General features: G+C 40.6%; 1 protein-coding gene across 4 annotated transcripts in view; it reads left to right on the forward strand.

Annotated features, from left to right (window-relative positions):
- The window catches only part of ANKRD45 (ankyrin repeat domain 45), a 64,334-nt gene extending 54,631 nt beyond the window's left edge, over positions 1-9,703 (forward strand). For all 4 annotated transcript variants that reach the window (XM_058443141.1, XM_032159088.2, XM_058443140.1 and 1 more), the window contains exon 6: positions 9,514-9,703. In XM_058443141.1, coding sequence (XP_058299124.1) covers positions 9,514-9,584 — 71 coding nt within the window. In that variant the 3' untranslated portion in view covers positions 9,585-9,703. The remainder of the gene's footprint in view (positions 1-9,513) is intronic.
- The last annotated feature ends 2,493 nt before the right edge of the window (positions 9,704-12,196 follow it).

Consider the following 12,196-nt stretch of genomic DNA (forward strand, 5'->3'; position numbering starts at 1 on the left):
TCCTTTGGGTATATACCCAGTAATGGGATGGCTGGGTCAAATGGTATTTCTAGTTCTAGATCCCTGAGGAATCGCCACACTGACTTCCACAATGGTTGAACTAGTTTACAGTCCCATCAACAGTGTAAAAGTGTTCCTATTTCTCCACATCCTCTCCAGCACCTGTTGTTTCCTGATTTTTTAATGATGGCCATTCTAACTGGTGTGAGATGGTATCTCACTGTGGTTTTGATTTGCATTTCTCTGATGGCCAGTGATGATGAGCATTTCTTCATGTGTTTTCTGGCTGCATAAATGTCTTCTTTTGAGAAGTGTCTGTTCATGTCCTTTGCCCACTTTTTGATGGGGTTGTTTGTTTTTTTCTTGTAAATTTGTTTGAGTTCATTGTAGATTCTGGATATTAGCCCTTTGTCAGATGAGTAGGTTGCAAAAATTTTCTCCCATTCTGTAGGTTGCCTGTTCACTCTGATGGTAGTTTCTTTTGCTGTGCAGAAGCTCTTTAGTTTAATGAGATCCCATTTGTCAATTTTGGCTTTTGTTGCCATTGCTTTTGGTGTTTTAGACATGAAGTCCTTGCCCACGCCTATGGCCTGAATGGTATTGCCTAGGTTTTCTTGTAGGATTTTAATGGTTTTAGGTCTAACATTTAAGTCTTTAATCTATCTTGAATTAATTTTTGTATAAGGTGTAAGGAAGGGATCCAGTTTCAGCTTTCTACATATGGCTAGTATTCAGGCTCTTTTTTTGTTCCATATGAATTTTAAAATAGTTTATTCTAATTCTGTGAAGAATGTCAATGACAGTTTAATGGGAATAGCATTGAATTTATAAATTACTTTGGGCAGTATGGCCATTTCATAATATTAGTTCTTGCTATCCATGAGCATGGAATATTTTTCCATTTGTTTGTGTCCTTTCTGATTTCCTTGAGCAGTGGTTTGTAGTTCTCTTTCAAGAGGTTGTTCACTTCCCTTGACTGCTGTATTTTTATGTATTGTATTCTTTTTGTAGCAATTGTGAAGTGGATTTCATTCATGATTTGGCTCTTTGCTTGCCTGTTGTTGGTATATAAAAATGCTAGCAATTTTTGCACATTGAGTTTGTATCCTGATAATTTGCTGAAGTTGCTTATCAGTTTAAGAAGCTTTTGGGCTGAGATAATAGGATTTCCTAGATATAGGATCATGTCATCTGCAAACAAAGATAATTTAACTTCCTCTCTCCCTATTTGAATACACTTTATTTGTTTTTCTTGCCTGATTTCCCTAGCCAGAACTTCCAATACTATGTCAAATAGGCATGGTGGGAGAGGGCATCATTGTCTTGTGCTGGTTTTCAAGGGGAATGCTTCCACTTTTTGTCCATTCAGTATGATATTGGCTGTGGGTTTTTCATATAGGGCTCTGATTATTTTGAGGTATGTTCCTTCAATACTTAGTTTATTGAGAATTTTTAACCTGAAGAGATGTTGAATTTTATTGAAGGCCTTTTCTTTCTCTATTGAGATAATCATGTGGTTTTTGTCTTTAGTTCTGCTATGTGATGAATTACATTTATAGATTTCTGTATGCTGAACCAACCTTGCATCCTGGAGATGAAGCCAACTTGATCATGGTGAATAAACTTTTTGATGTGCTGCTGTATTTGATTTGCCAGTATTTTATTGAGGATTTTTGCATCAATGTTCATCAGGAATATTGGCCTAAAGTTTTCTTTTTCTGTTGTATCTCTGCCAGTTTTGGGTATCAGGATGATGCTGGCCTCATACAATGAGTTAAAAAGGAGTCCTTCCTTTTCAATTTTTTGGAATAGTTTCAGTAGAGATGGTACCAGCTCTTCTTTATACTTCTGGTGGAATTCACCTGTAAATCCATCTGGTCCTGGGCTTCTTTTTGGTTGGTAGGTTGTTTATTACTGCCTCAATTTCAGAACTCATTATTGGTCTATTCAGGGATTCAATTTCTTCCTGGTTCAGTCTTGGGAGGGTGTATGTGTCCAGGAATTTATTCATTTCTTCCAGATTTTCTACTTTATGTTCATAGAATTGTTTATAGTTTGTCTGATGGTTGTTTTGATGTGGAATCGGTGGTGATATCATCTTTATCATTTCTTATTGTGTCTATTTGATTCTTCTGCTTTTCTTCTTTATTAATTTGGCTAGTGATCTATCTATTTTATTAATTTTTTTTCCAAAAAACCAGCTCCTGGATTCATTGATTTTTTTGAAGGGCTTTTCTGTGTCTCTGTCTCCTTCAATTCTGCTCCGATTTTGATTATTTCTTGTCTTCTGCTAACTTTGGGGTTTGTTTGCTCTTGGTTCTCTAGTTCTTTCAGTTGTGGTGTTGTTAATTTGAGATCTTTCCAGCTTTTTGATGTGGGCATTTAGTGCTGTGAATCTCCCTCTTAACTCTGTTTTAGCTGTATCCCAGAGATTCTGGTACATTGTCTCTTTGTTCTCATTAGTTTCAACGAACTTCTTGATTTCTGCCTTAATTTCAGTATTTACCCAGGAGTCATTCAGGAGCAGGTTGTTCAATTTCCATGCAGTTGTGTGGTTTTGAGTGAATTTCTCAGCATCGAATTCTAATTTGATTGCACTGTGGTCTGAGAGACAGTTTGTTATGATTTCAGTTCTTTTGCATTTGCTGAGTGTTTTACTTCTGCATATGTGATCAATTTTTGATTAAGTGCCATGTGGTGATGAGAAGAACGTATATTCTGTTGTTTTTGAGTGAAGAGTTTTGTAGATATCTATCAAGTGTGCTTGATCCAAAGCTGAGTTCAGGTCCTGAATATCTTTGTAATTTTCTGTCTGGATGGCCTTTTTTAATATTGTCAGTGGGGTGTTAAAGTCTCCCATTATTATTGTGTATGAGTCTAAGTCTCTTTGTAGGTTTCTAAGAACTTGCTTTATGAATCTGGGTGCTCCTGCATTGTGTGCATATATATTTAGGATAGTTAGCCTTCTTGTTGAATTGAACCCTTTATTGTTATGTAATGCCCTTCTTTGCTTCTTTGTCTTTTTTTTCTTTTTTTTTTTTTTGAGATGGAGTCTTGCTTTGTCACCCAGGCTGGAGTACAATGGTGCAATCTCAGCTTACTGCAAACTTCGCCTCCTGGGTTCAAGCGATTCTCCTGCCTCTCCCTCCCAAGTGGCTGGGATTACAGGTGTCCACTTCCACACCTGGCTAATTTTTGTATTTTTAGTAAAGACTGGGTTTCCCTATGTTGGTCAGGCTGGTCTAGAACTCCTGACCTCAGGTGATCCACCCATGTTGGCCTCTCAAAGTGCTGGGATTACAGGCATGAGCCACTGTGCCCAGCCTCTTCTTTGTCCTTTTTGACCTTTGTTGGTTTAAAGTCTGTTTTGTCAGAAACTAGGACTGTGATCCCTGCTTTTTTCCCCTATGTGTGTCTTTGCACATGAGATGGGTCTCTTGAAGACAGTGTACTGATGGGTCTTGGATCTTTATCCAGCTTGCCATTCTGTGTCTCTTAATTGGGGCATTTAGCCCATTTACATTTAAGGTTAATATTGTTATGTGTGAATTTGATCCTGTCATCATGATGCTAGCTGGTTATTTTTGCAGACTTGTTTATGTGGTTGCTTCAAAGTGTCACTGGTCTGTGTACTTCAATTTGTTTTTGTAGTGGCTGATAATGGGTTTTCCTTTCCATATTTAGTGCTTCTTTCGGGAGCTCCTGCAAGGCAGGGCTGGTGGTGACAAATTCCCTCAGTGTTTGCTTGTCTGAAAAGGATCTTATTTCTCCTTTGCTTATGAAGCTTAGTTTGGCTGGATATGAAATTCTGGGTTGGAAATTCTTTTCTTTAAGAATGTGGAATATTGGCCCCCAATCTCTTCTGGTTTTAGGGTTTCCACTCAGAGGTCCACTGTTAGTCTGATGGGTTTCCCATTGTAGGTGACCTGGCCTTTCAGTCTGGCCGCCTTTAACATTTTTTCTTTCATTTTGACCTTGGAGAATCTGATGATTATGTGTCTTGAGGTTGATCTTCTCATGGAGTATCTTACTGAGGTTCTCTGGATTTCCTGAATTTGAATGTTGGCCTGTCTTGCTAGGTTGGGGAAATTCTCCTGGATAATATCCTGAAGTATGTTTTCCAACTTGGTTTTATTCTCCCTGTCTTTTTCAGGTACCCCAATCAGTCATAGGTTTGGTCTTTTTACATAGTCCCATATTTCTCAGAGGTTTTGTTCATTCCCTTTCATTCTTTTTTTCTGTATTCTTGTCTTCCTATTTCAAAAGATAGTCTTCAAGCTCTGACATTTTTCCCTCCTCTTCATCTGTTCTTCTATTGACACTTGTGTTTGCATTGTGAATTTCTTGCATCATGGTTTTCAGCTCCATCAGATCAGTTATGCTCCCCTCTAAACTGGCTATTCTGGTTTTCAGCTCCTGTATTGTTTTATCATGATTCTTAACTTCTTTGCATTGGGTTATAATGTGTTCCTTTAGCTCAGTGAAGTTCATTATTACCCACCTTCTAAAGCCTACTTCTGTCATTTCAGCCATCTTGGCCTCAGTCCAGTTCTGTGCCCTTGCTGGAGAGGTGTTGCAGTCACTTGTAGAAGAAGAGGCACTCTGGCTTTTTGAGTTTTCAGCATTTTTGCATTGATTCTTTCTTATCTTTGTGGGCTTATCTACCTTTGAGTTTTGAGGTTGCTGACCTTTGAATGGAGTTTTTTGGAGGCCTTTTTTGTTGATGCTGCTGCTGCTGCTGCTTTCTGTTTGTGTGTTTTTCTTTCAAAAGTCAGGCCATTTTTCTGTAGGGCTGCTACAGTTTGCTGGGGGATGGCTCCAGAAAACTGGAAGTTGCCTTGGTTTTTCCTATACCTGGAGGTATCAGAAAGTAAAGCCTGTGAAACAGCAAAGACAACAGCCTGCTCTTTTCTCTGGGAGCTTTGTCCCAGTGGGGTATTGACCTGTTGCCAGCCTGGACACTCCTGTAGGAGGTATCTGAAGACCTGTGTTGGGAGGGCTCACTCAGTCAGGAGGGATGGGATAAGGGACCTGTTTAAAGAAGCAGTCTGGCTGCTTTTTGGTAGAGCAGGTGTACTGTGTTGGGGATAGCCCTTCCTCATCCAGACTGCCTGGACTCTCCAGAGCCAGCAGGCTGGAAAGGCTGTTGACTGAACCACAGAGACATTGGTCATCCTTCCCCACAGTGGCTCCATCTTAAAAGAGATCAGAGTTATGTCTGTATAACCCTGGCTGGAGTTGCTGTAATTCCTTCAGGGAGGGCCCACGAGGGCCCACGAGGGCCCACCCAGTGAAGGGGGATGCATTGGGGTCCCATTTAAAGAAGCAATCTGGCCACAATCTGGCACAGCAGCTGTGCTGCATTGTGCAGGACTCCTCCTCATCAGGACTTCTTGAACTCCCCAGAGCTGGAAGGCTAGAAGGGCTGAGTTGAACAAACCACAGAAATGGATGGCACCTGCCTCTACCCCCTGGGAACTCATCCATCTCAGGCAGTCTCCAGCCTGTTGCGCTGTCTGGCAGGAATTCTAAGGTAGTGGGTCTTAACTTGTGAAGTGCCGTGGAAGCGGGGCCCACAAAATGACACTGCTTGGCTCTCTGGATTCAGCCCTATTCCTAGGGGAGCATACAAATGGATCTCCTGCCTTGCTGGGATTCCTGGGGCCAGAGTATGTAAAACTCCTGGGTCTCTGTGTGAGCCTGAGCATCTGCTTTGCCAAGACTCCACATAGGTCTGTGTATCAGACCCAAGGCTCTGGTAGCATGGGCTCATGAGGGGATCTCGTGATTGGTGGGTTGCAAAGATCTGTGTGAGAAGTGTGGTTTCTCACTTTACTTACTCCTCCAGCAGATAAGCCACACGTACATTGTGAGTGATCGCACAATCACTCACTGCTTCCCTTGGCTGGGGGTGGGGGTTCCTTTGGCTCTGTGCCGCTCTTGGGTGGGCCATTGCCCCACTCTACTTTTCTTCATTCTTTCTGGGTCAAGCCATTTGTCCAGTCCGTCCCAATGGAAGAACCTGGATATTTCATTTGAAGGTGCTGAATTCACTCGCTGTTTTTATTTTCCATGAGAGCTGTGGACTGCAGCTTTTTCTAATCGGCCATCTCAGTTCCTCTTGGCAGCATTTTAAAAAGCAGTTTAAGTATTATAATTCTATATTTGGGGAAAAACCTACTGTGGGAATACTATCCTAAGAATCAGGAAGGTGAACATATCAGAATCTTGGTGGCAGGCACACCCCTAAAATTTTTAAAAAATAATAACTTTATTGAGATATAATTCTCACACCTTAAAATTAATCATTTTAAAGAGTACAATTCAGTGGTTTTCAGTATATTCACAAAGTTGTGTAATTATCACCCTTATCTAACTTTCAAGTTTTACCTCTCTGAAAAGAAACCCTATAGCTATTAGCAGTCACTTCCTATTCTTCCCTCCTTCAAGCCCTGGCAACCACTAATCTACTTTCTGTCTCTATGGATTTGCCTTCTCTGAACATTTTTTTTTAACTTTTTTTTTCTGGGGGCAGGGCAGGTTGGGTTAGGATGGCTGCCCTCTGGACCTGCCCCTGAACATTTTATAAATGAAATAATATAGTATGTGTGGCCTTTCATGGTGGCCTCTCTCACTTGGCATAATATTTTTAAGGTTCATCCATGTGGTAACATGTATCAGTACTTCATTCTGCTTTATGGCTAAATAATATTCCATTTTGTGGGTACAAATTTATTCTTTTTTTTTTTTTTTTTGAGATGGAGTCTCGCTCTGTTGCCCAGGCTGGAGTGTGGTGGCACAATCTCGGCTTACTGCAAGCCCTGCCTCCTGGGTTCATGCCATTCTCCTGGCTCAGCCTCCTGAGTAGCTGGGATTACAGGCGCCTGCCACCATGCTCGGCTAATTTTTTGTATTTTTAGTAGAGACGGGGTTTCACCGTGTTAGCCAGGATGGTCTTGATCTCTTGACCTCGTGATCCACTTGCTTCGGCCTCCCAAAGTGCTGGGATTACAGGTATGAGCCATTGTGCCCGGCCCAAATTTAATCTATTTATCAACTGATGGACATTTGGGTTTCCACTCTTTTGACTATAGATAATGCTGCAATGAACTGTATGAAAATTTTTGTGTGGTCACATGTTTTCCTTTTTCTTTGGTATATTGCTGAGTTATAAACTGATTTCCATTTTATATTCCAACCAGCAGTATATGAAGATTCAAATTTATCCACATCTTTGTCAGTATTTGTCATTGTCTTTTTTGAAAAAATTAGCCATCCTAGTGGGTATGAAGTGGTATCTTAATGTATTCTGATTTGCATTTCCCAAATTACTAACAATTTTAAGCATCTTTTCATGCTTACTGGCCATTTCTATATTTTCTCTGGAGAAGTATCTATGTGAATTACTTGCCCATTTTTATTTTTTTCTTTTCCTTGTCATTAAAGGGAAGAAACTTTTCCTTCCTTCCTTCCATCTTTCCTTCCTCCCTCTCTCTCTTTTCTTTCTTTCATTTTAAGATAGGCTCTCACTCTGTTGCCCAGGCTGCAGTGCAGTGGCACAGTTACAGCTCACTGCAGCCTCAACCTCCCTGGGCCCAAGCAATCCTCCCACCTCAGCCTCTGAAGTAGCTGGGAGTACACGGGTATGCCACCACACCTGGCTAATTTTTCTACATTTTGTAGAGACAGGGTTTTGCCATATTGCCCAGGCTGGTCTCAAACTCCTGGGCTCAAGTGATCTACTCGCCTCGGCCTCCCAAAGTGCTGGAATTACAGGTGTGAGCCACCACACCTGCCCTTGCCACCTGTAGATTGGATTGTCTTTTTATTTTTTAGTTATATGAGCTCTTTATGTATTCTGGATACAAGTCTCCCATCAGAAATATGATTCTATTTCCTCCCATTCTCTGGATTGTCTTGTCATTTTCTTAATTATGTTTTGGAACACAAAAAACTTTATTTGGATTGAGTTCAATTTATCTGTTTTTCCTTTGTTGCTTCTGCTGTGTCATACCTAAGAAACCATTGCCAATCCAAGGTCACCAAGATTTAATTCTATGTTTTCTTCTAAGAGTTTTGTAGTTTTAGCACTAATGTTTGGTTCTGTGATATGTTTTGAGATATATATTTTTATAGTGTGTGTGTATGTGTGTGTGTGTGTGTGTGTATATATATATATGTATTGGGCCATAGGGGTCCAATTTAATTCTTCTGCATGTGGATAATCAGTACCTAAGATTTTTATGTTTATAAAAAAGGAGTTGTGGATTTTTAAAGGTTAAGACACTTAACCTAGTCCAGATATTACAGTATGACAGAATGTTTCTTGTCATCTAGAACTAATATGAATCCTATGATCTGTTGAGCACACACATAGCACTCTCCTAGGAGCCTACCACTTAGTTTGTGAGTAGAACATACCTGAAACGATAATCTAAGTGCTCCATATGATCAGAGAAGCCTAAGTATAAAGATAAAGCATCATGAAGAAAGGAGAGTTTCCTGAGAGGATGGGTAGCCAGCGTGAAAGCACAATATTATGATCAAAAGTGGAAATGTGGGAAATAAGGAAGTGGCCAGTACCCATGTGGCTGATTGTAGTTGAATCTGTGTCAAGGTACAGTAGAAATGTAGAAAATAGAGTTATTGCAAAGTTAACATGTGATCATTTTATTAAAACTACTAAATTGTAAACGTAGAAGTTTTGGCTTTATTTTTTGGGCAGTGGGATGCCATTTAAAGGCTTTGGAGTGAGAGAGAAGAGAGATTAAGTAGGGGAGGATAATCTGGCCTTGTTTGCAAAATGGATTGGAGGGAGAGGAGACTAGAGAAAGTGAGTATAGTTTAGGAGTGAGATAATTAAGACCTGAATTTTTTTTTTGGTTTTTAAGATTTTGTGATTGCTTAATTTGTTTTTCAATTACAATTATTTTCTTTAGAGACAGGGTCTTGCTATGTTACCCAGGCTGAACTTGAATTCCTGGGTTCAAACAGTCCTCCTGCCTCAGCCTCCTAAGTAGCTGGGACTATTGGATATACAGTTATTCCCACCTCTTCACCAGTACCATTAACCTGGCCCAACAATCCCCCCTCCTTCCCTTCTCACCTGTGAAGATTTGCCTCTCTCCCCTAACCCCCTATATCACATGTTCTCTAAGCACCTTCATATCACAGAATGTTAGATCTGGATGGAACCTCTGAAATGAACCCTGACTTTGCAGTGAAGAAAGTGAAGACAAGAGAGGTTTAGCGGTTTATTCAAAGTTATTCTCATCAATGTCAGAACTAGGGACAATAATACTGATTATATGAGAAATGTGACCTCACAGCTTTAAATATAATGAACAGGAGAGACTATCTGAATGACATACCAACAACACTAGGGTTGAATTAGTAGCTGGTTCAGCCTGGGACAATCTAATTTATTCCATGCTTATTGTCTTAAAAACTGGCTTCATTTTGTTTCATATTGCAAACTAATTAAATGTAACTTTAAAATCTGTTTTCTTTCAGGTCAAGTGAAAAGTGCCAAATCTATAACAAGCCATGACCAGAAGAGAAGTCAAGATGATACCTCCCACTGAACATACGCTCTGTAAAAGGCCACATTTTCTTCTAGTATCTGAAAGGCAAACCTATTCGTGCCATTTGAAATCGAGAAAACAGATGTGGGTTTCTTTAAATACAACATTACATCACCCTTGTTTTGTTTGGCCTGTTCAGCATGCTTATGTCTGGACTCTGGCCTCGCCTCTGCTCCTCCAAGCTCAGCCCCATGTGAGTTTCACGTGCTCCTTCAGGAAAGCACTTGGGTATAAATCATTCACGAAGACCATGTGGAGGCTTTAAGAACTACTCAAAGAATCTAATAATTTTCTGTGTAATTGAGGCATTCCATATAAAAGGACATATTTGGCTATTTCCAGAGAAAAAAATTTGTTCTCCCTGTCTAAAAAGGAAATCTTATGGAATGACACTTGGAACAAGGAAATATTAAGACTGGCTTGGATTAGGAGCCTCTGGGTACAACTATCACTTTTTATGTCCAAAATTAAAATTCACCAGTGAGGTGGGGTATACCTCTGAGTAAAACCCCTCTTTATCTTTGACCTCCTTCTATCTATAAATTAATAAACACAAATCTGTATAGTTTTATATTTAGAAGAGTTCTCCTATAAGGCTGGCAATACAGATATTGTAACTGGACTGAAGGCCATTTCCCCTCCCATTCTGTTTTATATTTCCTAGGTTTTAAGTACGATAGTTGGTTTCATATTGGTGGTTTGGAAAGCTTTTTTTTCTGGCTTATTTAATCAGGCACCTCAACCTTCTCTTACGTTGTGACTTTATGGAAAAGTTTTACAGAAAAGAAAATGGTTTTTGAAAAGCACGTATTGTTTGTTCTTATGACTTTCTCTTCTTTGTCCTGTTCTGAAAGCTAGTTTTCCCTTATGGGGAGAAGGAAAAGGAATGGGTAATTCAGTAATACTTTGTCAGTTGACATTTATTTAACCATGGTTTTGAGATAACCCTATTTTAAATGTCTCCCAAAGTTTTAAGTTTTTTATCCTTTTAATGTATGAGCAATTCAGTTTCAGTTTTTTAAAGCAAAAGAACACTGCAATAACTTTCACCCACCTTTTTGGCCGACCCAGTGGGAGTTTATGGAGCAGTACAAAGAAGACCTGTGTTTGCTCCTTTTTCTTTTTTTCCTTCCTTCTCCCTTTTCCCTTCCCTTCCCCTTCTCCTTCCTTTCTCTTCCATTTCCTTCCCTTCCCTTCCTCTCCTTTCCCCTCCCTTCCTCTCCCTTCCCCTCCCTTCCCCTCCCTTCCTTTCCCTTCCCCTCCCTTCCTCTCCCTTCCCCTCCCTTCCTCTCCCTTCCCCTCCCTTCCTCTCCCTTCCCCTCCCTTCCTCTCCCTTCCCCTCCCTTCCTCTCCCTTCCTCTCCCCTCCCCTCCCCCTCCTCTTCCCTCTCCTCCTCCTTCTTCTTCCTCTCTTATCTCTCTGTCTCCACTCCCCCCAACCCAACCCCTTCTTGACAGGGTCTCCCTCTCCTGCCCAGGCTGGAATGCAGTGGAGTTATCATGATCATAGCTCACTGTAACCTGTAACTCTGTACTCAAGTGATCCTCCCACCATGCTTGGGTAATTAAAAAATAAACATTTGCAGGCTGGGTGCTGGCTCACACCTGTAATCCAAGCACTTTGGGAGGCTGAGGCAGGTAGATCACCTGAGGTCAGCGGTTTGAGACAAGCCTGGCCAACATGGTGAAACCCTGTCTCTACTAAAAATACAAAAATTTAGCTGTATGTGGTGGCATGCGCCTGTAATCCCAGTGACTTGGGAGGCTGAGGCAGGAGAATCACCTGAGCCTGGGAGGTGGAGGTTGCAGTGAGCCAAGATTGCACCACTGCATTCCAGCCTGGATGACAGAGCGAGACTCCATCTCAAAAAAATAATAATAAAAACAAATAAACATTTGCAGAGATAGAGTCTTGCTACGTTTCCCAGGCTGGTCTTTGAGTTCCTGGCCTCAAGCATTCCTCCTGACTTGGCCTCCCAAAGTCCTGGGATTACAGCTGTGAACCACTATGCCTAGCCCATTTTCTTAATACAGTATATTGTGCGAAGACCAGTGTCCTTAAGGACTGCAATAATTTAGGAAAAGTCCAGGTGCCATTTTTGTCCTTTCTACTCTAACTCTACATTTTCTGAGCTTGGATTTTGAATACAACATTACTTTCCAGGAGTGTGTTCCAAACTGGGGAGGGATTCCTGGATTCTTACTTCAAAGATTTCTAAATTAGACCAAGGCATTTCTGGAGACCCCTTAGTATAAAATAAACCTATTTTTCCTCTTTATTAATCTTTCAATCCTTATCCTCAAACTTTTTATAGCTTTTGATACATTTGCTGATGCTATTTTTAAACTCCTTGTGTTGGCACTTTTATGCCAATTATGATTCCTCTACTCTCTTAAAACTGCTTTTCTAACTCCTTCACCAGTTCCTCTTCTTCCTCTTGCCCCCAGTTGTGGGAATTTCTCCAAATTCAATCCTAACCTTTGGTAAAGCAATCTGTAATTCTCTATTCCATGACCTTCCCTGTCACCAGTATTATGAAGAATGAGTCTTTCCCTGTTTAGGGCACCCATAATGCTAATAGCCTCATACTGTATTCTACTTAATTGTTCACA

The sequence above is a fragment of the Hylobates moloch genome, unplaced genomic scaffold, assembly GCF_009828535.3.
Source record: "Hylobates moloch isolate HMO894 unplaced genomic scaffold, HMol_V3 SCAFFOLD_8, whole genome shotgun sequence".
Classification (NCBI taxonomy): domain Eukaryota; kingdom Metazoa; phylum Chordata; class Mammalia; order Primates; family Hylobatidae; genus Hylobates; species Hylobates moloch.